The sequence below is a fragment of the Miscanthus floridulus genome, chromosome 12, assembly GCF_019320115.1.
Source record: "Miscanthus floridulus cultivar M001 chromosome 12, ASM1932011v1, whole genome shotgun sequence".
NCBI classification, from domain to species: domain Eukaryota; kingdom Viridiplantae; phylum Streptophyta; class Magnoliopsida; order Poales; family Poaceae; genus Miscanthus; species Miscanthus floridulus.
In genome coordinates, this window is record NC_089591.1 from 3,786,321 (window position 1) to 3,809,895 (window position 23,575).

Below are 23,575 nucleotides of genomic sequence, written 5' to 3' on the forward strand. Positions count from 1 at the left end.
AGGTCAAACTGACTGGCACGTTTCCGGATCACGAAGCACCCAGGGGCCCAATTGAAGCCACGCTTTCTGGCTTGCTGTGTTTGAGGCACAGTGCGTCACATTTTGTGTCAACACCGTCATGATTTATTATGGAGTTGAATAATTGTTATTTTGTTCCTATTTTAAGTCAAAACATTGTGTCACCTTCATCTTTAATGAAGGATGGTTATTCATTTGCGAGTAAAGACAATGGTTGTGTGATCTCTAAAAATGACATGTTTGTGGCTTCTGTATCCATTGTGAATGGGTTATTTATTTTAAATCTTGAAGTTGCTCCTGTCTGTAATATAAGTGCTAAAAGGCCTTGGCTTAATGAGTTAAGTCCTACCTATATGTGGCATTGTCGTTTAGGTCATATAAGTGAGAATCGCATGAAGAGGCTCCATTCTGATGGGCTTTTAACTTCGTTTGATTTTGAATCATACGAGACATGTGAGTCTTGCCTGCTGGGCAAGATGACCAAGGCGCCTTTCATAGGTTTTCCTTAGAGGGTGGCAGACTTGCTGGAACTCATACATACTGATGTATGCGGACCAATGAGTGCGACAGCAAGAGGCGGATTCCAATACTTCATAACCTTCACTAATGACTTTAGTAGATATGGCTATGTCTACTTAATGAAACATAAGTCTGAGACATTTGAAAAGTTCAAGGAGTTTTAGAGTGAAGTAGAGAATCAACGTGGCAAGAAAATTAAGGCTTTGCGATCTGATCGTGGAGGCGAATATTTGAGCCATGAGTTTAGCAATCATCTAAAGAGTTGCGGAATTGTTCCACAGCTTACGCCACCTAGAATGCCTCAGAGAAATGGTGTGTCCGAGCGACGTAATCGGACTTTGTTGGACATGGTTCGGTCTATGATGAGCCAGTCAGACCTACCATTATCATTTTGGGGATATGCTCTAGAAACAACCGCTTTCACATTGAATAGGGTACCATCTAAGTTAGTAGTTAAGACACCATATGAGATGTGGACTGGTAAGAGTCCCAGTTTGTCTTTTCTGAAAATTTGGGGTTGTGAAGTTTATGTCAAACGACTTATGACAGATAAACTAACACCCAAATCAGACAAATGCTTTTTTGTGGGATATCCAAAGGAAACTTTAGGGTATTACTTCTACAACCGATCAGAGGGCAAAGTGTTTGTTGCTCGGAACGGTGTTTTCTTAGAGAAAGAGTTTCTCAAAAGAGAGAAAAGTGGACAGAAGGTGTATCTTGAAGAAGTTCAAGATGAGCCAGTTGGGAAGGACTCTACGAGTGATGCTAATGTAGTAGAACAAATTGAGATACCCGTGGAATAGAAACACCGCCACAACCATGAAGGTCAGCAAGAATCCGTGAGTTGCGTGGGGATTTGTTATTGTTAGACGATGATGAACCTATGACTTATGCGGAAGCAATGATGGACCCAGATTCCGAGAAATGGCAAAGTGCCATGAGATCCAAGATAGATTCCATGGGAAACAATCAAGTTTGGAACTTGGTTGACCCGCCTGATGGGGTTAGACCCATAGAGTGCAAATGGATCTATAAAAAGAAAAAGGATATGGATGGAAACGTTCATATCTATAAAGCTTGACTTGTTGCAAAGGGTTTTCGGCAAGTTCAAGGAATTGACTATGATGAGACTTTCTCGCCGGTAGCGATGCTTAAACCTATCCAGATCATTCTAGCAATAGCTGCCTATTTCGATTATGAGATATGGCAGATGGATGTTAAAACAGCCTTTCTAAATGGAAATTTGGATGAGGACGTGTATATGATACAGCTCGAAGGTTTTGTTGATCCAAACAATGCTGGAAAAATATGCAAGCTTCAGAAATCCATTTATGGGTTAAAGCAAGCATCTCGGTGTTGGAACATTCGTTTTGATGAAGTGGTCAAAAGGTTTGGCTTCCGTCAGAATGAAGAAGAACCTTGTGTTTACAAGAAGGAAAGTGGGAGCGCTGTTGTATTTCTGATCTTGTATGTGGATGACATATTATTGATTGGGAATGAGATCAGAGAAGTGTAGGTAATGTTCTAATAGGTTTTGGCATCTTATTTATTCAGTGAGTTATTTGCCCGTTTCAAAAAAATAAAAGTAAGGTATCTGCCTTGTTTCTATCATGGGTCAGAAGTCCCTTCCCTTGTTTCATTGGATAGTCTGAATTAAAGTGAAAATTACACAACTTTATTATTGGCATGCTTGCTTGCAGAACATAGCCTCTGAACAAATGGAAATCACAAAGCCTGTTTTAGCCACAGAAACACAGGCAATTATTCTGTGTTCTGAGTAGGTTATTAAGGTAAAATGCAAACACTTTGAATTCAACAATTTCCCCTCACATCTCTCCAACTTACAAACATAGTCAGAGCTCCAGATGGCTGCCAACCAAGGCCGCAGGTGCCAGGTGCACATGGGAGAAGCGCTATGCAATCAACGGACACAGACTAAGAAATAGAAATGAGAGTTGGTTTCTTGCTTTGCAGAAGCGATATATCATATCCAACATTCAATTCAGATTAGTTAGTATCACCTCATTAAATCGTCGTTGTGTCAAGTTTGCATGTAAGCTAAGAATTACAGTCTATATAACTGCCCAGCTTCCAAGGGCAAAAAAATCTATTTCAGAATGTTTCAATTAGTAACATATATCATGTATATATAAATGGTAGGCTACATCAGAGAGGCTACATTTTGAAACATTGTTCTTCATTCCTTGCATTTCAAACATAGTTGCTCGATTTGGTGTCCTGGACAGACCAGGTTCATTAAGTTTGTTCATTGCTCGATTACCTTTGTTTCGCTGCAAATAACCTTAGTGGACCTGTAAATTTCTTCTCAGGAAAGCAAAGCATTTTCTAATGACTAACCTCACCTGATATGCTTAATCCTACAACAAAGGGGCCCAATTTTTTATTAGGATTTCAATATTATACTTCTATGCTTAATCCTGCTTCTGATATTTGTTTCTTTTTTTCTGTTGCCTCGTACCTCTGTAACAAACTAATAGCAACCAATTTTTGTTCAACGCCAAGGCGTGTGCTCTGTAACCAGCTGACTATTTTTGTTCGTTGAATTGATTATTGCCCTTGCGGATCTGCGAACATCATTTTTCTTATTGTAAGGAGCTTCAGTTAATATTGTGTTGCAAAAGTGCTGAACACAGATTCGCTTGATGTCAATACTGATTTTCATTATGTGCTTTAAGTGCTAATTGCAATATTCTATTATAGATTAATAGAATGGACTTGAACTTGTGTGGTCTATAGTTTCCTCGAGTTACTTAATTCGCTTTCCCTGCTGTCTGCTGTCAAGATTTTTCATGCAGCCTGCAACTACATGGGGAAGATGTCTGTTTAACATCTAATCCAATAATATGATATTTGTACTACTGATTCAAAGCAGCCAGACATGATTCTTTTACTGGTCTTCTTATATTCATATTTTATGTCATCTCAGATGAACTTCGCTGCTCGGTCAGAGAATTGTCCAAAAAGCAGATTGCATGACATCTATATTATTATTGTTGTTTTTATTTTTACTTCAATGAATTCTTTGACCTTCGAGTGGACTATCTTCTGTACTTTTATTTGAAAGCTATAGCGGTTACTTCTAATTTAGCTTGTAGTTTCTGAATCTCCATTTATCATTGGGCACCTGATGTTTGTAGCTGGTCCATTATTGGTACATGCAGGCTAACTGTAGGATTGTAGGGTGTCAATTGCTCGTGGGTAATTGGGTATGGTTCTAAACTAACTGTCGCCACTGGAAGCTTCAGTCCTGTATAGTGCATTAAGCTATTAATGTTAGGGCACCGGCGGTGAGGTGAGCGGAGAGGAGAGTGGAGGAGGAGGCTAGACTGGGAATTGGAACGCAGAGGATAGCGAGCAACCTCGGCGGTGGGAACTTCTCCGGTGCCGGTGGCTGAAATGCCTGAAGCCACTGTTGAAGGATAAAACCCCACCCCGATGCATAGGGACGTTTATTCCTTCTTCGATGCCTATTACAATCTCATAAGGTGTCCCTTTATAGTCCAGGTGCACTTCCATAATTAAACCAATCTACTAATAGAAATCAATCTGAAGGGTGGGCCTGGTGCAAGCAGTAGAGTCTTACCGCCTGTGACCGGAAGGTTCCGAGTTCGAGTCGTGGTCTCCTCGCATTGCACAAGCGATGGTAAGGCTTGCCACTAACACCTTTCCCTAGACCCCACACAGAGCGGGTGCTCTCTGCACTGGGTACGCCCTACTAATAGAAATCAATCTACTAAAACTCCTCCCTGCTTATCTAAACAGCCAGCAGTCTATTAGCCACGGCCTGGGCTGAGGCCTTGTTTGAGGCGACGCCTATACCAGCGTCCCACAAACGAGTCCACAACACTTCCCTCCTCCCGGACAAACTGCTCGTCCGTCAGCTGAAACTCTGGATAGTGGTCTTTGAAATCTTCTACAGCTTCCCAAGTAGCATCAGCAGGAGTGCGGCCATCCCAATGATCTAGAAGCTGCCAACGTCTGCGGTTGAGGCGAGTACGGAGTCCGCGGTTGAGGCGAGTACAGAGTCCGCGGTTGAGGCGAGTATGGATCACAGCTGCTGGAGTAGCAACCACCCGACCATGAAGAATTGAAGGCAATGGAACTAACGCAGTTGGCGGCTCCCCCACAAACTTCTTCAAGAGAGCAACATGGAAGACGTCATGAATGCGTGCCTTGGGAGGGAGATGCAGATGATATGCCACTGCCAATGTGCTCAATCACCTGATATGGCCCAAAGAAGCGAGGCCCAAGCTTGGATGGTGTAGCTGTAGTAATGCCCACAGCTGTACGGTGATGGAGGAGCAACCAGACCCAATCGCCCACCGCAAATTCAAGTGGTCGACGCTTCTGATCTTGATGATCTTTCATCACATCCTGAGCCAACTGCAGCCTATCGCAAATCTCAACCAAGAGCACATCCCGATCACGAAGTTGCTGATCCACCGCAGCCACCTTGGCCGAACCAGGAATATAAGACACCGGAGGCATCAGTGGTCTGCCATAGACCACTTCAAAGGGAGTGGTACGGAGAGCAGACTAGAATGAAGTATTGTAACAAAACTTTGCCCATGGTAACCACTGAAGTCAAGAACATGGCCGATCACCAGCTAAACACCGCAGTATATTACTATGATGCGGTTAGTAACTTCAGACTGTCCATCTGTTTGTGGATGAAACGCTGAGCTGCGGAGTAAATGGACATTGGCCAATTTGAAGAGTTCTTCCCAAAAACTGCCGGTAAACACCGTATCACGGTCACTCACAATGGAACAGAGAAACCCATGAAGGCGCACAATATTGTCGAAGAAGGCACGTGTCATAGAACTTGCTGAATATGGATGACTCAAGGCGATGAAATGAGCCATCTTGGAAAAATGATCGACCACGGTGAGGATTACCGACTTGCCACCAACCCGGGGAAATCCCTCAACGAAATCCATGGCAATGTCACTCCACACATGTTCCGGAATAGGCAAGGGCTGTAGCAACCTAACTAGATGTAGATGCTCGGTCTTGTTCCTTTGACAAATAGCACAACCACGGACATAGTCTCGGACCAATCGATGAGCATGAGCATTGAAGAAGGATGCCTGAAACCGATGAAGAGTTTTCTAGGTGCCCTCATGGCTGCCATGCCCCTCCTGCAGCAGACGCGGCCAAAGCAATGAGGTGTCTGGGACAAAAAGACGCCTCCTCAATAGCAGCATGTCGTCCACCAGTGTCCATCCATCTGGCGCTATACTCGCTGCCAATTGCACCCGTAGCTCTTGGGCCTACGGATCACTCAAGTGCTCCTTTCGCAGATCATCATAGAGGGCGAAAGTCAGGGCTGAGACTGCATGGACAACAGGCATGTCAGAGTCACGGCGGGACAGAGCATCCGCCAAGGTGTTAAGCTTCCCTGCACAATACTCAACTGTGAGATCATAACCAAAGAGCTTAGTCACCCACATGAAAGGTCCTAATATGGCTCGAGGGAGGGTGAATAGCCTATTTAAAAATCTACAAATCGACTAGAGCAATTTGATTAGTATGACAAAAGGCTAAATGCAAACTTGCTCTAGCTCTACAAGGGTTGCAAGCCACCTATCCCACAATTCTAGTTGCAATGATAGCTAGACACACAACTTGCTATGATACTACTCACTAAGAGCTCTCAATCTTTCTACTCTAAAGAGCTCCACTAAGCAAACTTAGAGCTCCACTAAGCAAACTTAAATAGCAAAGGAAGCTCTCAAATCTAATTACACTAAAGAACTTGCTACAACTAGTTTGCAAGAATATAAACGAGTGAGTAGGATGGTTATACCGCCGTGTAGAGGAATGAACCAATCATAAGATGAATATGAAACCAATCACCGGGAGAACATAAAAGGGCAAGAGACAACCGGTTTTTCTCCCGAGGTTCACGTGCTTGCCAACACGCTAGTCCCCGTTGTGTCAACCAACACTTGGTGGTTTGGTGGTTAAGAGGTGTTTCACAAACCTCGTCCACATGATTGGACACCGCAAGAACCTACCCACAAGTGAGGTAACTCAATAACACGAGCAATTTACTAGAGTTACCTTTCAGCACTTCGCCGAGGAAGGTACAACTCCTCTCACAATCACCGGAGACGGCCACGAACAATCACCAACTCGTGCCGATCCTCCACCGCTGCACCAAGCCGTCTAGGTGGTGGAAATCACCAAGAGTAACAAGCGAAATCCGCATCGCAACACGAATACCAAGTGCCTCTAGATGCAATCACTCAAGCAATACAGTTGGATTCTCTCCTAATCTCACAAAGATGATGGATCAATGATGGAGATGAGTGGGAGGGCTTTGGCTAAGCTCATAAGGTTGCTATGTCAAAAAAATATATGCAAGAGCCTGAGCTTGAGCCGGCCATGGGGCTTAAATAGAAGCCTCCACGAAATAGAGCCGTTGTACCCCTTCACTAGGCACTGATCGGGGTGACCGGACGCTCCGGTCCGATCGACCGGACGCTGGCCCTCAGCGTTGGGTCATGTGATTCACGCCACGTGTCCCCTGCTTCAAATACTGTTCGTTAGATTTCAACGATCATCATATTGACCGGACGTAGAGCATAAACTCACCAGACGCTCAGCCTCCAGCGTCCGGTCGTTTCCAGTAAGGTTCCAGAAACGAATTTCTTCGACCGGACGCGTCCGGTCATGCTTGACCGGACCCTGCAAGCGTCCGGTCACTCAGTGATTTTTCTCTGCGCTTCCCGACAACAGGACCGAACCCTGTGAAGGGTCGAGATGGCGACTAGAGGGGGGGTGAATAGTCTTTTCTAAAACTTAATCGCGTTGGCTAACCGATACAAATGCGGAATTTAAACTAACGGTCTAGCCAAGACTACACCCCACTATATATGTTCACTAGCACCTTACAAAGATAACAATTATGCAACAAAGGTGCCGGGCTAGCTAGAGCTCTTCTAAACAATTCTAGGAGCAAGGTTACACAAACCTATGCCACTAGTACTTTAAGCAACAAGGGAGCTCCTACACATGCTAGTAAGCAAAAGCACAAAGCTAACTAAGCTCACTAGCAATGCTCAATAACAAGGCAACCAATGCCTAATTAGAGAGCGCAAATACTTAGCTACACAAACTAAGCAATGTGACTAACAAGGTTACTAAAACCAAATTAGCCACGCAAGGGAGCTACTTCTATGCTACACAAGCAAGAAGGTAATTAGCAAGCTACACAAGCTATCTAATTACAAGAGCAACTACACAAGCTTAATATGTATAAAAGTAATTGCAAGCTTGTGTAATGGGGATGCAAACCAACGGGAAGAACAAGGTTGACACGATGATTTTTCTCCCGAGGTTCACGTGTTTGCCAACATGCTAGTCCCCGTTGTGTCGACCGCTCACTTGGTGGTTCGGCGGCTAATTAGCATCACCCGCTAAGCCCGCACGTCGAGCGCCGCAAGAACCTACCCCTTGAGTGAGGGTAGCTCAATGACACGCTTTACTAGAGTTGCTCTTCGCGACTCCCGCGGGGCGAGCACAATGCCCCTCACAAGCACTTCTCCGGAGCGCCGCACAAGCTTCTTGCGTGCTTCGACGGAGACCACCACCAAGCCGTCTAGGAGGTGGCAACCTCCAAGAGTAACAAGCACCACCGGCTTGCAACTCGATCACCTAGTGCCACTCGATGCAACCTCACGATGCAATCGCACTAGAATCGCTCACTCACACAATCGAATGATCACTATCAAGTATATGTGTGATGGAGGGCTCCCAAGCACTCACAAGCATGGACACTAAGTCCCTTGAGGTGCTCCACCCCAGCCATGGCCGAGGGCCACTTCTATTTATAGCCCCAAGGGCTAAACTAGCCGTTACCCCTTCACTGGGCAACGGTCGGGCCGACCGGACGCTCCGGTCGTATTGACCGGACGCTGGACCTCAGCGTCCGGTCGCTCACAGACGACCATGTGTCCCGGTTCCAACGGTCACTTGACCTGACCGAACGCAGCAGCACTCAACTGACCGGACGCAGAACCCCCAGCGTCCGGTCGTTTCTAGTAAGCTCCCGAGCATGACCGGACGCGTCCGGTCGAACGCGATCGGACGCAGCCAGCGTCCGGTCACACTCCAGCTTCTGCATCACCGTACGTCAGCCTGACCAGACGCAGCCTGCCAGCGTCCGGTGCATGCAGATCTAGCGTCCGGTCAGTTGACCGACGCCAGCATCTTCTCCATTCTCTTCACCCTTGCTCAAGTGTGCTAACTACAAGAATTTGCATCCGGCGCAATAGAAAATAGGCATTCCATTTTCCCGAAAGCGCCGATCTCGACTCTTGCAAACACCACCTCCTTTGTAAATGTGCCAACACCACCAAGTGTACATCACCATGTGTATGTGTGTTAGCATTTTCACAATCATTTCCCAAAGGATGTTAGCCACTCAACTTGCCACGCCACTCGATCCTAGTGACAATGCAAAGTTAGATCACTCGAGTGGCACTAGATGACCGATATGCAAACAAGTTTGCCCCTCTTGATAGTACGGCCATCTATCCTAAACCCGGTCATAAACTTCTCTACACACCTGTGACCGGTGAAATGAAATGCCCTAGGTTATACCTTTGCCTTGCGCATTCCATTCAATCTCCTTCAACGTCGATGCAACACATGCACCAACACGATCAACAATGATATGATCCACTTCATATCATCACATGATCATATTGGTTCATTGATCTTGACTTCACTTGCTCTTCACCGTTGCCATCGTCCATCGGTGCCAAGTCTTGCTCAAGCTTCACCACCACGCGGTCCATCACTCCAAAGCCTTCGACTTGCCCTTCACGCTTGCAACCGGTCCATCAAGCCAAGTCTTGTCTTGATCTTCTCCACCTTGATCACATGACTTAATGTCATGTCTCATGTGCATTTAAGCTCCTTCATCATCACATGTGTGAGCTTCGCAACATCTCCAAGCCATTTTCACCTCCATGGCATATGTTGCTCACACACATGTACCTGTGGACTAATCACCTGTGTATCTCACATAAACACAATTAGTCCACCTAAGTTGTCACTCAATTACCAAAACCAAACAAGGACCTTTCACCCTGGACTTTAGCGTCCGGTCAATCCAAGACCCAGTGTCCGGTCGATGACTGATGCTGGCGTCTACGCTGACACACTTGACCGGACGCGTCGGTCCCTCTGAGACCAGCGTCTGGTCACTCAGTGACCAGCAAGACTAACTCCTTTTCACCTCTAACTTCTTCACCCTTGTTCAAATGTGCCAACCACCAAGTGTATCACCTTGTGCACATGTGTTAGCATATTTTCATAAACATTTTCAAGGGTGTTAGCACTCCACTAGATCCTAAATGCATATGCAATGAGTTAGAGCATCTAGTGGCACTTTGATAACCGCATTTCGATACGAGTTTCACTCCTCTTAATAGTACGGCTATCAAACCTAAATGTGATCACACTCTCTAAGTGTCTTGATCACCAAAACAAAATAGCTCCTATAATTTATACCTTTGCCTTGAGCCTTTTGTTTTTCTCTTTATTCTTTCCAAGTCCAAGCACTTGATCATTATCATGGCATCATCATCATCATGCTATGATCTTTATTTGCTTCACCACTTGGAGTGTGCTACCTATTTTATGATCACTTGATAAACTAGGTTAGCACTTAGGGTTTCATCAATTAACCAAAATCAAACTAGAGCTTTCACCACGTGTGCTGCGGAATCGTTGTGAGGCGCTGATCGAGGATGTACTTGAGACTCCAATGATCTATACGGACTGTGAAGGAACGACCCCATAAATATGGCCGCCAATGACGTACAGCTTTGACCAAGCCGATAGTTCCCGTTGTGGACTCGTTTGTGGGCCGCCAATATAGGCGTCGCCTCAAACAAGGCCTCAGCCCAGGCCGCTCCAGTGATGGGTGCGACCATTGAACCAAAAGGCCATCGAAAGGGCGTCGAAGTCCCAGACGATGGGCCCCAAGGTGCGGAGCCACTGGACGCCGAGGACAAGGTCAAACCCGCCTAAATCGAGGGTGAAGTAGTCGATGGAGAAGCGTAAGTCATGGATGAGGATGTCCATGGCGAGGCACATGCCGGGGCTACGCACTCGATCGTCGTTGGCCACCATCATTGATAGCCCGGTGCGCTCGGTGACCACCAGGCCCAATTGAGCAGCCAACTCAAAGTGAATGAAAGAGTGCGTGGAACCCATGTCAACCAAGGCCTTGAGCTGAACACCACCAATCACCACTTGCAGCATCATGGAATTAGCAGACCCAAGGCCAGTGAGAGCGTGTAAGGATATCTCCAGGTTGGTGACATCATCGCCGAGCGGGTCCTCCTCGCCTTCCGCAAGCTCCATGAGGAAGACGCCCTTCGCAGCGCACTTGTGATCCCTGGAATAAGGTTCTGGGCAGAAGTAGCACTGCCCATTCTGCCGCTTCTCTTGCATCTCAGCCTGTGTCAGGCGGCGAAAGCGAGAGCGTAGCCCTTCCGGCTTGCCGTCCTGCAGACCCACACCAGAGCCTGCGACGCTGGATGAAGTAGTGGCTCGGAGAGTAGAAGATTTGGGCGCCGTCGAACTATTGACGGTGTAGGCCTCCACCACATGGCGCTGCTCATACGCCCGTGCCAAACTCACGGTGTACTGCAGTTCCACATCTGAGGCTAACGGCTGACCCAACCCACCGGTGTAGAGGTCATTCGCCGTCTGTGTGGAGAGGTTGGGGAGAGCAGGGCTACGTAGCGCTGAGAATACTCCTCCACCATGCCTGTGTGGACTAGGGCCTTGATCTCGGCAACAGAGTTAGTGCGAATTGACGAACCAAAGTGAAGGTTGACGAATTCGACGAAGCGTAGCCAAGAGATCATCCCAAAATTGTGCTCCACCTGGTAGTACCACTCGGCTACGGTTCCATCCAGGTGCAATGACGCCATCCAGACCTTCTCGTCCTCCGGCACACGGTGTCCGCAAAAGTAGTTGTCACATTTGTTGAGCCATGTGAGCGGATCAGACTCCCCATCGAGGCTAGGAAACTGAATCTTTGTGGGGTTCACGATGGCCAGCGACGTCATCACAATAGCGCCCTCTGCGGCCAAAGGCACGACTATCATAGTCATAGTAGTGCCCAAAGGCACCATGATCGAAGTCACGTCCTCCCGAGTCAAAATCGCGATCATCGCAAGTGCCGTAGTCACTGCCGCGACCGCTGTGCTCGTCCAAGTCATGGGCGCCCCAGCTGTAGAAATCGTGACCGAAGCCGCCCTGATTGTGACGCGCAAACCGATCATGCGAGTCAGAATAGCGTGTGCAGTCTCAAAGCGCGCGGGCACATAAGTCCTCCCTGGCGTGGTCCCGAGCAGAGCCGAGGGCATCGTAGTCCTCGCGGTCTTCACGGTGGGCACCGCTACCGTCGCAATGGACATCCCCGCCGCCAGCCGCGTCCTCCCTGCCCTTGCCAGAATCGGGCTTTCCAGTCTCGACGCGCGCTAGGCGGGAATCGTGGGAGTTGAGGCGGTTGGTGATGATGGTAAGCTGACCGAAGATAAGGTCTAGCTTTGCATCCAGTTTCGCCTCAAACGCCACAGGGTCAAAGGGAGTGCCGGACATGGTTGTCGATGCACTGATGGAGGTCTCTAATACCAAATTGTTATGGTGCCGGCGGTGAGGTGAGCGGAGAGGAGAGTGGAGGAGGCTGGACTGGGAATTGAAACGCTGAGGATAGCGAGGAACCTCGGCGGTGGGAGCTTCTCCGGTGCCAGTGGCTGAAACGCCCGACGCCACCGTCGAAGGGTAAAACCCCACCCCGATGCACAGGGAGGTTTATTCCTTCTTCGATGCCTATTACAATCTCCTAAGGTGTCCCTTTATAGTCCAGGTGCACTTCCATAATTAAACCAATCTACTAATAGAAACCAATCTATTAAAACTCCTCCCTACTTATCTAAACAGCCAGCAGCCTATTAGCCACGGCCTGGGCTGAGGCCTTGTTTGAGGCGACGCCTATACCGGCTCACAAACAAGTCCACAACAATTAAATGCATTGCTTCATGTGTTTTTGCTGTTGTTAAAAAAAAATATCAAGAGTGAAATACTCTTGGCCTTTTGCCTGCGTATGGTTTCCTATTGAATGAAACATCTTTTATTGCCTCTTCCATGATTTGACTATCGGCAATCTGTTAAGTGATCCTTTTTGTTGCTCTGTGTTAGTGATACACCAATCTGTTAAACATCTTCTATTGCCTCTTCCATGATTTGCTTCGTGCAGTGGTCTGTGCATGGATAACGGCTTTGGATTTCTGTTGTGCAATGGAGGGAGTAGTAATGAATAGCATGAAGGGTCTTATTTTACGTGATGCTCCACACAGAAATATCTTTACTGAAATGACTCTTTGTTTGTCCAAGAAATCTGGGAATCTAGATTCATTTCAACCTGCAATCGGCGTAGCAGTGCTGGACACTAGGTGCACGCGCCCAAGGCCATGTGCGGCGCGCTCGACGCCGCCATCAAGGAGCTCGTTGATCTGGGCATCTAGAGGTACAGTGTCTCTGATTTTCTCGCCACTTCTGAAATACAACATTAACATTGAGTGATGTTATTTCTCACAAAAATGAACCATATGTTCTGTGTTCAGAGTGTGCATACTGGCATAATACGTGGCATGCTCTTTGCAGTAGTTCTTTTCCTCTCGACTAAATATGTATGGTGACTTATGGATGAGTTATAGGTACATGGAATTTTATTTTATATTGTGATGCCATCTAATTATTCAATTTAAACTTTCAACAATATTAATGCTAGCAACCAGCCTTGACTGAAAAAGTATGCATGCCACATCTGCCATATAAATTTGTCTCAACCCAGTTTACAGACGGCGTAAAGATGAACGAAAAGAAAAAGTTCATGGACACGAGCTTGATAATAGATGGGTCGTGCCTTACAACCCGTATCTCCTCCATTTGTTCAACTGCCACATCAATGTTGAGGCATATGGGAGCATCAAGGTAGTCAAGTATCTGTTTAAGTACATTTACAAGGGTCATGACCAAACGTCCGTGGCTATGAGAGAGGCTGACAAGGAGGATAGTGAAGGGAACATTGATGAGATCAAGCAGTATAGAGATGCTAGATGGGTAACCCCCAGAAGCCTTGTGGAGGATATACGAGTTTGATTTGAGTGATAGGTACCCTGCTGTTTTGTCCTTACAGCTACATCTTCCAGACATGCACATGATGTCATTTCACCGACGCCAGGGGATTCGACGAGTGCTTGATTGTCTAGGTGCTGATAGGTCAATGCTTACAGTATACTTCGAGAAGAACATGATAGATGAAACAGCTTGATGTATATTGTACCAGGACTTTCCCAAGTTCTATACATGGCAAGCACAGGGCAAAGTTTGGCAAAATAGGGTACGTCGTGATACATTACGATAGATTGGAAGAATCGTGTCTACCAATCCAGCCGAGGGGGAGCGTTACTATCTTAGGGTTCTCTTGAACCACGTGGCAGGTGCAACCTCCTTTGAGTGTCTAAGGATCGTGGACAGCAAACTCCTACCAACCTTTTGTGAAGCTACAAAAAGAAGGGGCCTAATTGAAGAGGACAACACGCTAAACGAGTCTCACTGAGGCAACCAGGTGGATGATGCCATATGTGCTGCGAAGGCTCTTTGCAACAATATTGGTATTTTATGAGCCTATCAATGTGTTTGGACTGTAGGAGAAACATAAGGAGGCAATGCCATAGGACTACAGGAGCAATAATCAATCCACCTTCATGGTGGAGTAGATGATCCTCATAGATATTCGAAAATTGCTACAATCAATGCAGAAAGATATAAAGATATACCCACTTCCTGATATCGATGACACATGACGTCTCTCGTGATATTCCTAGAGAGATTTTTGAGGTTGCTAGCATTGAGGCTAACGAGGATGATGTGGCTCTATCAGGCACCCTTATTGAGGAGCAGAGGGCTACATACGATGAGATTATGTTCTTGGTTGATACCAAGGATGGGGGTCTCTTCTTTGTGGATGGTCCTGGCAGGACCAAAAAGACTTATCTGTACAGAACACTTCTCGCTACTATACGTAGTCAGAAAAAGATTGTTGTGGCAACAGCTACATCTGGTGTCGCAGCCTCAATAATGCCTTATGGTAGAACCGCCCACTCGTGCTTCAAGATTCCCCTCACCATTGATAATGGGGCCTTTTACACCTTCATGAAACAAAGTGGTATTGCCAAGCTGCTTCAAGCATCATCTCATTATTTGGGACGAGCCTAGCATGACAAAGAGCAGTCTGTTGAGGTGCTAGACAACAGTCTCCGTGATATAATGGACCGACCAGAGTTGCTGTTCGGAGGGAAGACCGTGGTGTTCGGTGGAGATTTCAGATAGGTTTTTCCCGTTGTTTGGAGAGGGTCGAGGGCTCAGGTGGTCGGTGCCTCACTGCGGATGTCGTACCTTTTGGGATTCCATGTGACATCTAAAACTGGTGCGCAACATGAGGGCAAAGAGCGACCTGTGGTTTGCAGAGTACTTGTTGCGTGTCGGTGGAGGATTTGAGGAGGTGACCGTTGATGATGAAATCCGTCTTCCTCATGATATATGCATACCACACACCAGAGATGATAGTGATCTTGATACTCTAATTGACTGCATATTCTCTAACCTCAATGCAAATATATCAAGCAAAGATTATATCACCTCTCGAGCGATCTTATCTATACGGAACGACTGGGTTGATATAATTAATATGAAGATGATCGGTCGTTTCCACTGGAATGAGATGGTGTACTATAGCTTTGACTGTGCGGTGGATAATCCGCACAACTACTATCCTGAGGAATTTCTTAACACTTTGACACCCAATGGTTTACCTCCACATGTGTTGAAGCTAAAGATTGGTTGTCCGGTCATATTGCTTAGGAACACTGACCCTGCGAACGGACTTTATAATGATACCATGCTTATCATACGAGGGTTTCAAAATAATACCATAGACGTGGAAATTGTGTTGGGACAACACGCTAGAAAAGCGAGTTTTTCTGCCTCGCATACCCTTATGCCTGTCGGATGACAAGATGTTCGCTTTTCAATTTAAGCGAAAGCAGTTCCCTATTCGGTTCAGCTTCGTGATGCCTGTTAACTAGGCACAGGGGCAGACTATCCCTAACGTTGGGGTATACTTGCTGGAACCAGTGTTCTCGCACGGCCAATTGTATGTGGCGCTATTAAGGGCTACGACAAGATCAAACATTAGGATTCTAACCGTGCTGGCTACTAAGAAGGATGTGAACAAGGGGAAAGGAAAAGGAAATGGGAAGAAGAAACCGACAAATGATATATTCATGAAAAATATCATATATAAAGAGGTTCTAACTCCATGAAAGAGGTAATGCATCACACGTCGATACCTTTTTTTTCCAGAATATCAATAGTACTTTAACTTTAAAAATTAACAAACAACTTATATGCAGGCAGTGTTATCCTAAACGGTAAACAGTCGATCACCTACCATTTAGCCCATTATTCAGGCAAAACGGGTGTTTAAACACGAAAAACAGCCGTTTAAACGGTCAAACAAACGATTAAACGAAAACGGTGTACCACTATGTAGCGTTTAAACAGTGTGTAAACGGGCTAAACGGTCGTTTAGGCGAACAGTGTATGCAGGATACTTCTAACTATAGCTCGAGGCATCTACATGCTTTAGCTACAAGAAGTCCGACGTCGCATCTTGGACATAAAAATCTTCTGGATCATTTTTGATTGCTGACCAGCTGCAGCTTGGTGTCCATGCAAAGCACGTTCTCCTGGTCAAACTATTGAAAGATTAGATTCTTAATTGTACAGTATATTGTAAAACATGTATTGTAAAACATAAACTTGTTATGAATAAGGTGAATGCTCATGTGTTACAATGAAAAAAAATCGAATAACATGTTTGTATCGTAAAACACAAACTTAATAAAAAAATTATTACTAATCTTTCTAAAATCTATATATCTATCTCTACACCTAAAACGTATGGTCCACCCGACGCTCGCTCCACGCGCGATGTCCACCCCAGCTTCGTGCAATCGCCTTACCCCTGCTACGTGTATCCGTCGCAGCGCACGGACATTTTCGTATCGTGCACTCGGAAATTTAATGTTCCCATTTGAATGGATGGACACACGGTGATTTGCTGGATGTTAGGCTGGACTAAGAAGATTCCCCGTTAGCCCAAACGGTAAATCCCACCACCTCCGTTAGCTTCTGTTGCCTGGCTGGCTGGCTAACCCATCTTCTTCCCCTCCTCAGCATCGACGCCGCCGCCGCCTGCTTCCGCTCCCACAACGCCGTACCACCCCCGCATTGCCGCCGCCGCTGACGCCCTACCACCTCTGCATCGCCGCCGCCGCCGCCTGCTTCCGCTCCCACGATGCCCTTCCCACATCGCGACGCTTCTCTCCCTCTCTACTTCGCCCAGAGTCCACACCACGAAGCCGCCTCCCCAATCCCACAGTTCACCAACATCGTCGCCTTCACCCTAATCCGGCACCCTCCCCGTCTCACCACCAGGGGCATCTGCTATTCATAAGGTCAGACTAATCACTTCCCCTCCCCCCATTTTCCCTCTTAATTAATTTCTGCTGGGTGCTCGCATTTTTATTTCGCTTTTGTGGTGCAATGTGTTAATTGGTACTCTGATCTGATCTGATAGTAGGAGTACTGAGTTCTACGAGTGATTTAGATGATTTGGTCCATGACTTCTTAATTCCTCCTAGGGTTTTACTAGGATCTAGTTTTGTGGTCTGTTGTGGAAGCGGAGGAATTTAATTATAGTCGGCACAACTAGCATTGGTTGCCAATGGTCCAAGCTATGAGCTAATTTTTGTTCGACTAGACCTCAAAGAAAGGAGATTCTTGAGTGGATTGAGAGACTCAAGTTTTCTGATGGGTATGCAGCAGACCTAAGGCGAGGAGTCAATCTTACAACCTTATTACACAATAAAGGGCTGAAGAGCCATGATTATCACATAATGATGGTTTGAGTGGGGCCCTTCACTACGACCACCATTGCCTTGAGAGGAAGATCAAGTTGTCCTAACACCACTTGGAGATATGTAAGTTTCATTTTTGTTATTCCTAGTTTACACTGCCACAATATATGTTCTGATAGTGTTCCTTTGATATTATCTAATAATTGCAACCAATGGTGAGAAGAGTCTTTTGGTGATGGTTCCAGAGTTCTTAATGGCACACTAGCTTTACTGATTTGGAATTGCTACCCAGTGATAGTCAAGTACAAAGGAGAAGATGTACCATATTATATCTTTCTGGGTACCAAGCTTTATGGGTGCGCAATATAACGTTACAGATTTAAAATATTGTTTCTGCATTCGATCCTTAATAATGAATTAAATGTGCAGCAGTACTTCAAATGGGCCAATGGAATCTATAAAGATCTCTATTTTTGGTGATCTGCACTGTTGTTCAACAGTGTTTCTCTGATTCCTCCTCACAGATCACTGGTCATCCACAGTTCGTCACCCCTGTCTGCAAGCACCGGATGCCTGCCACGCCCACATCCAGAAGCCACCCCGCCGACCATCGCCAGCCTTATCCTCTCCCCGCGGGCCTGTTGAGGCCGCAAAAAAACCCCCACCGTCCCACATCCTTCTCTGCCGCCGCTCCACGTGCACATGCCACTGGCCGCCGCCTGCTCTTCCTCTCCCCCGTCGGCGAGCTCCAACGCCTGCGACGACACCCTGCCAGAGCACGGCCCCTCCTGCCCCATCCACCGTCTGACGGCACCCACAAGCACGCAGCCAGTGATGGGAGCGGCAGCGGCACCTTGGTGGTTCCACGCCCAGGGCCCCACGAGAGCGGAGGCGCCGCCCCTGCCGAGGGCGTCGTGTGCGAGATGGCGGCACGGCCTCCGAGCTCCCCTTCGCTGTTGACGCTGATTCTGTGGTCCAAAAAAACCCGAGCCGCCATTTTTGCCTGGGTTAGTGACATATGTTGGCCTAGAAATTTGTCCTCCGCTCCCCCTCTCTCCGGCCTCCCTCCCTCCACGTTCTCCGATGCCAGGCTCGCAGTTTTCACCAGATGAGATCAGCCTGTACTATTAGATGTAGCCACCCTCGACGGCTTCGCCACCTGATCAGGAGTCCCATTTGATTTTTGCATTCATTTGTTTATTGTCCTCCTGATTTTTTGCTACAGTTTCTATTGCTCCATGTTCTTCTCTGTGCTTTTCTAATGAATATGGTTTTCGGTTGCCTCCTTCAACTCTTGCCGTTGCGTTGGGCCGGAGGCCATGCTACTGCCCACGAAAGGCTTCCTACATCTCTCAATTGTTGCCGTCTTCTCTTTTCTTTCTTTCAATTCACTGCAAATCCTGACCTTATCTGTTTATTTGCTCATGATTTTTCTACAGATCCATTATCCAGGTCTGCTCAAGCGACAATCCCCAACAACGACGCTAAGATGAAGGTACAAATCGATTCTTTTTTTTGTGCTACACAATCTCTTTTGCAGTATCCTTCCATTTTTTTATTCAAAGCAGACAACGATGTGCTTATTCGACATCTATATGCTATTGCGTTGTTAGTAGGTTTACAAATTCAGGGGATGTCCTTCCTATGTATTCATGCTTGATGGATTCAGCTAGGCTAATTGACTCTGAACTCTAAACCCTAAGAGTTATCTACGAGTAAAATTTCTTCTCTTTGCCTCACCACCATGTATCATATGATAGATTGAGAGGCCGGTAACAGCAATGGTCCTTTTCGTATGTTCTGATTGTGCTAATAATGACACAAAAAATTACTACATTGCTTCACTTCCACACATGTGCTACGTCCTGTTAGTCTAGACTTACTTGCTTACTGTCTCGATTGGCATCTGATTCGTCTTCAGTACTCACAAGCCTTTTATTTTTGGTAATTGATCATAGATTATTCTAAACTAGCTTAGTTGCGCTAATTTACTTCAAAAGTTAATTCTAAACTAAATCCTGCACTACACTGCTAACATAGGTTGTGCCATGGCGCATAGGAACTAAATATCATATGACTTATCTGTCTCATGCACAAATTACCCAGATTTGTTATGGAATCGCCCTGTTTCCGCCCTGGTTATTTCAGACAGTTTTTGCCTAAACATAAAATTACTTTAGTGTCGTATACTTCCTCTATGTCTTTGGTACTGCTCATTAGTCCTAAATTTTTCAGTGCCAACATGTTACTCAGTGCTTTGTGTTTCTAAATATTAGCAAACCGCTAAACTCATCTATCTACTGCTCGCAGTTGATTTTGTTTAACATGTATCCATCTGTCACCTGGATATACCAGCAAATCTTGACACATTCTTGCTGTTCCGCCTCAGCTTTGGACCAGGGCATTGGGGCCAATTAATGTAGATCTGGACCCATATGATGTTTTGACTATGAAATTATCATGGGATATTACAACAAAGGTCTGTTCATTCTCACTTCTCAGGGTTGGTGTTGTACTTTTCAATTTGACCATCTTATTTTTTTAGCGCCCAAAATGATTGTGATTTATCAATGAATTGCATTGCCACAGAATGTTTCTGTCCAATTGTTAAATGATGAGACATTAGAGCCAGAGGCTAATTGGTTAGGGTTATAAAAACAAACTGCATTTCAATTACCATGTGATTTTCCCATTACCAAACATGATGACTCTGCCACTAATTTGTTTCTAACATGGCAACACATAAATAGTACCTGCTTTCTTGGATGAATGCACTGATGAAATTTTCAATTGCTCAATCTGAATATAAAATACTCCATATGAACATGGCAAAATATATTTTCTTTCGACCACTGAATTTTGCTCCATCTCTGGATCTTGGAATGCTGACGATTTGGAATAATGAAGGTGCTGCTCCACAATGAAGTTGATTGAAAGTTTGAACTGCTAGCGTCTTACAATCAGTTTTTTGTTGTTCATTTGATCTGTGTTTGCTCCATGAAAGGGCCACGCTACATATGCCCTGATGCATAATTTTGATTGGTATAAATATTTTCTATTGTTACATTAATTGTATTAATCTGTAATGAGAAACATATTTTTCCCTGCATAGTTGTTTATTCATATTTTTGCACATATATGAGACCTATGTTTCCACTTCGTCTAACTTTCTATTATGAGACCTGTGTTTTCCTCTATGTTTTCACACATGCAGGAACCTTTCCTGCTGACATGTTCCCTTTAAGTTATCATCGCAGGGCTACGATGTACTTAATGCAAACCATACTATTTTCTATATCTACAATTTCCATATTCAGCATCATTACATCTACCTTAATTGTAGGCTTTGTAAATGTTATGACTGATCGAATGGCACAAAAAATCCATGTAATTGTGTTCCTCAGTCGGTTTATCCTGAGCCTGTCTCTTTTTTTTTTCTCGACAAGCAGGTGTGATGGTTCTGAATGCCTTACCAACCGGCGCATCTACTGCGCCTGTGATGATAATGATTATTTAAGATCTTTCAATTTATTCTGATTTTTTACATGAGACTACCCAAGGTATGCACAATTATTAACCAAGTCCTATATTTCCCTCAGTTTTTTTGCACATCAAAAGATATTACCTGCTACTATGCTCCTTTAAGTTATGATTTTAGGGTTACGATGTACTCAATATGCAGACCATGTTATTTTTTATACCTGAATCATTCATATTCAACACCATTAAATCTAGCTTCACTAAATGTTTTTATCCATCTCTTATCACTTCGAGGAAGGCTAAGTTTCCTGCTGCATGTGAACACGCTAAATCCATTACGCTGCTAAATCCATTGCTATATATTGACGATACAGCTTTTCGTACCTAACCATGGTAGTATACGACTATATGCCTTTACAGAATTGTTCATAACGAATAAGATCATTGCCCGAATTGATTCTTCATAGCCATTGCTCATGCTGCTGCACATAAATAGACGGTTGTCTAAAATTGGTTATCTGCTCTTAATAATTAATTAATTTGTTTGTTTGTTCCACGAATTGTAGGCACTGTTCCATGAATTTGAGGACACATGCAATGGATGTACTCAGATTGGCCATGTCTTCTCGCTACCCTCAATTTTGTTTACCATCAATCACCTATAATTTGTTATGCTCTAATTCAGGTCTCACTGTGTCATGATCCGTCCATAGTGTCTGCTATCCTCATAGTGTCGGGTATCCTCATGTAACAATTCAGGTCTTTGGCCCATGCAAAAATGAGTCTCCATATCCAACTGAACCATCCCTGTACTATGCTAACATTATCCTACGCAAGGGCTGAAATAACATCCCATATGTAACTAATTTTATTAATCTTTTTGTTCCATGTATAATCATATGATGTGTTATAATTCTGGCTTGCTGGACCGTGCAAAGCACGGGGGTACCTGCTAGTAGAGGTGAAAGCTAAAATGGTGGCTCACAATGTATGAAGTACTATACGTTGGGAAAATATATGCGTCTAAGTCTGGCATACAATCCTGACTCATCTGATTTCTTCAAACAGTTTGAAAATTAACTGTCTTGTTATGCTACATATAGAGGAAACCTTGATGGTTCCAAAAGGATGTGCTTCCTATCTCATTACCGAAGGATATTGGTAAGATGGTGCCGTAGCATATTTTTCACTCATACGATTATGTACTGTAGAAGTACATTTAAATTGTCTCATGCATCAAATGCATGATTAAATCATCATGGTAGTCATTATTTGGAATAATTTGATTGTGCAATATAAGTTCTACCTAATTAAATCATTAAAATATTCTGTATATTATCATTCTTTTTTGTTTCTGGCATGTACACACTCTACTACTAATAATAAATTGAAATTTGAAGGGAGGATGGAAAGGAGACAACCGAAGAGGGTCTAGAATCTAATAAAGATTCTGAACCATAGAAAGATTCTCAGGTTTTCATATCTTGAGGCATATAAAAAGTAACATACATTGGAGTGGTATATGCCTGTAAGTTGTGCACCCAATTTTTCTTAACTGATTGAAACTTAACAGTCTTGTAATGGTTCATGCAGAGAAAAATCTGGTTAAGGCTCTAGAGTCTAGATGCATGGTGGAAGCGAACAGATAAAGTGTTCTGAAGAATGATAAAAATGGCAATGTCCTCACAGAACATGCTAATTGAAGATGGAATGCGGACTTTATCATCACAGAAGTGCTTTCCTGGCTCATACCAGAGGAAATTGGTAAGTTGTTGCCTCGATATATTGTAATTGACAGTGGAAATACCATGTTCATTGATTGAGCTAGAAGGGTTTGCCAATTATTTATCAAGTTTTTCCTTGCATGACAGAGACAAACATCATTATATATTAATCCACTTCAAGTTACCTTAAATCACTGATAATCTGCACATCTCAGCATCACTATTTGATTAGCAGAAGCACATTTTGTCATTGTTTGGTCATATAATAGTTGCAGATGTACATCTTTGCTTTTATAGGTCATACTGTAGATGTTCTTATATCGTACACTACTAGTGCTGGATCCATACAGGAGGGGAAGATGCCAGTGCTTGAAATTGGGCCATGTGCAAGTTCAAGATTTATGGTGAGGACAAGGCGGGGCTGGTTATGGCAAGCTCATGGTTGCTAACTTGTTAGTTTTGGTGCATTTAGTATAACAGTTGTCAGATTTTCCAAAATCTATGGTTAAATCTTCAGATGATAGATCCGAGCCCACAATGTCGAAAACAGGACATTTTAGCTATGTTATCTTGGTACGACAGTCCTAGTCTGTTCTTAGAACAAGTTGTTTAGTTCTGATGTATCTTATGATTTTACCAATACATTATTTGAATGGGTTGGAATTTACCAGTTACTTATCATTGTTTGTTAATTTCTGAGTTATAAGTAGTGCATGTTTAGTATGTAGTATTCCATTCTTTTCTCCCCCCAAAAAATCTGTTGAATTGCCCTGGGCATTTACGCTGCATATAAAG

General features: G+C 44.7%; 1 protein-coding gene across 13 annotated transcripts in view; it reads left to right on the forward strand.

The window, feature by feature from the left end:
• The window catches only part of LOC136497206 (uncharacterized), a 52,005-nt gene extending 28,556 nt beyond the window's left edge, over positions 1 to 23,449 (forward strand). For 2 of the 13 annotated variants that reach the window (XM_066492987.1, XM_066492989.1), the window contains 5 exons: positions 17,542 to 17,699; positions 17,800 to 19,071; positions 19,887 to 21,136; positions 21,623 to 22,820; positions 23,078 to 23,449. In XM_066492987.1, coding sequence (XP_066349084.1) covers positions 17,542 to 17,627 — 86 coding nt within the window. In that variant the 3' untranslated portion in view covers positions 17,628 to 17,699; positions 17,800 to 19,071; positions 19,887 to 21,136; positions 21,623 to 22,820; positions 23,078 to 23,449. Of the gene's footprint in view, positions 1 to 12,843; positions 13,118 to 16,730; positions 17,175 to 17,541; positions 17,700 to 17,799; positions 19,072 to 19,886; positions 21,137 to 21,622; positions 22,821 to 23,077 lie in introns of those variants that run through there. The other 11 variants (XR_010769245.1, XM_066492991.1, XM_066492994.1 and 8 more) reach the window with 11 other exon arrangements.
• Positions 23,450 to 23,575: the final 126 nt, after the last annotated feature.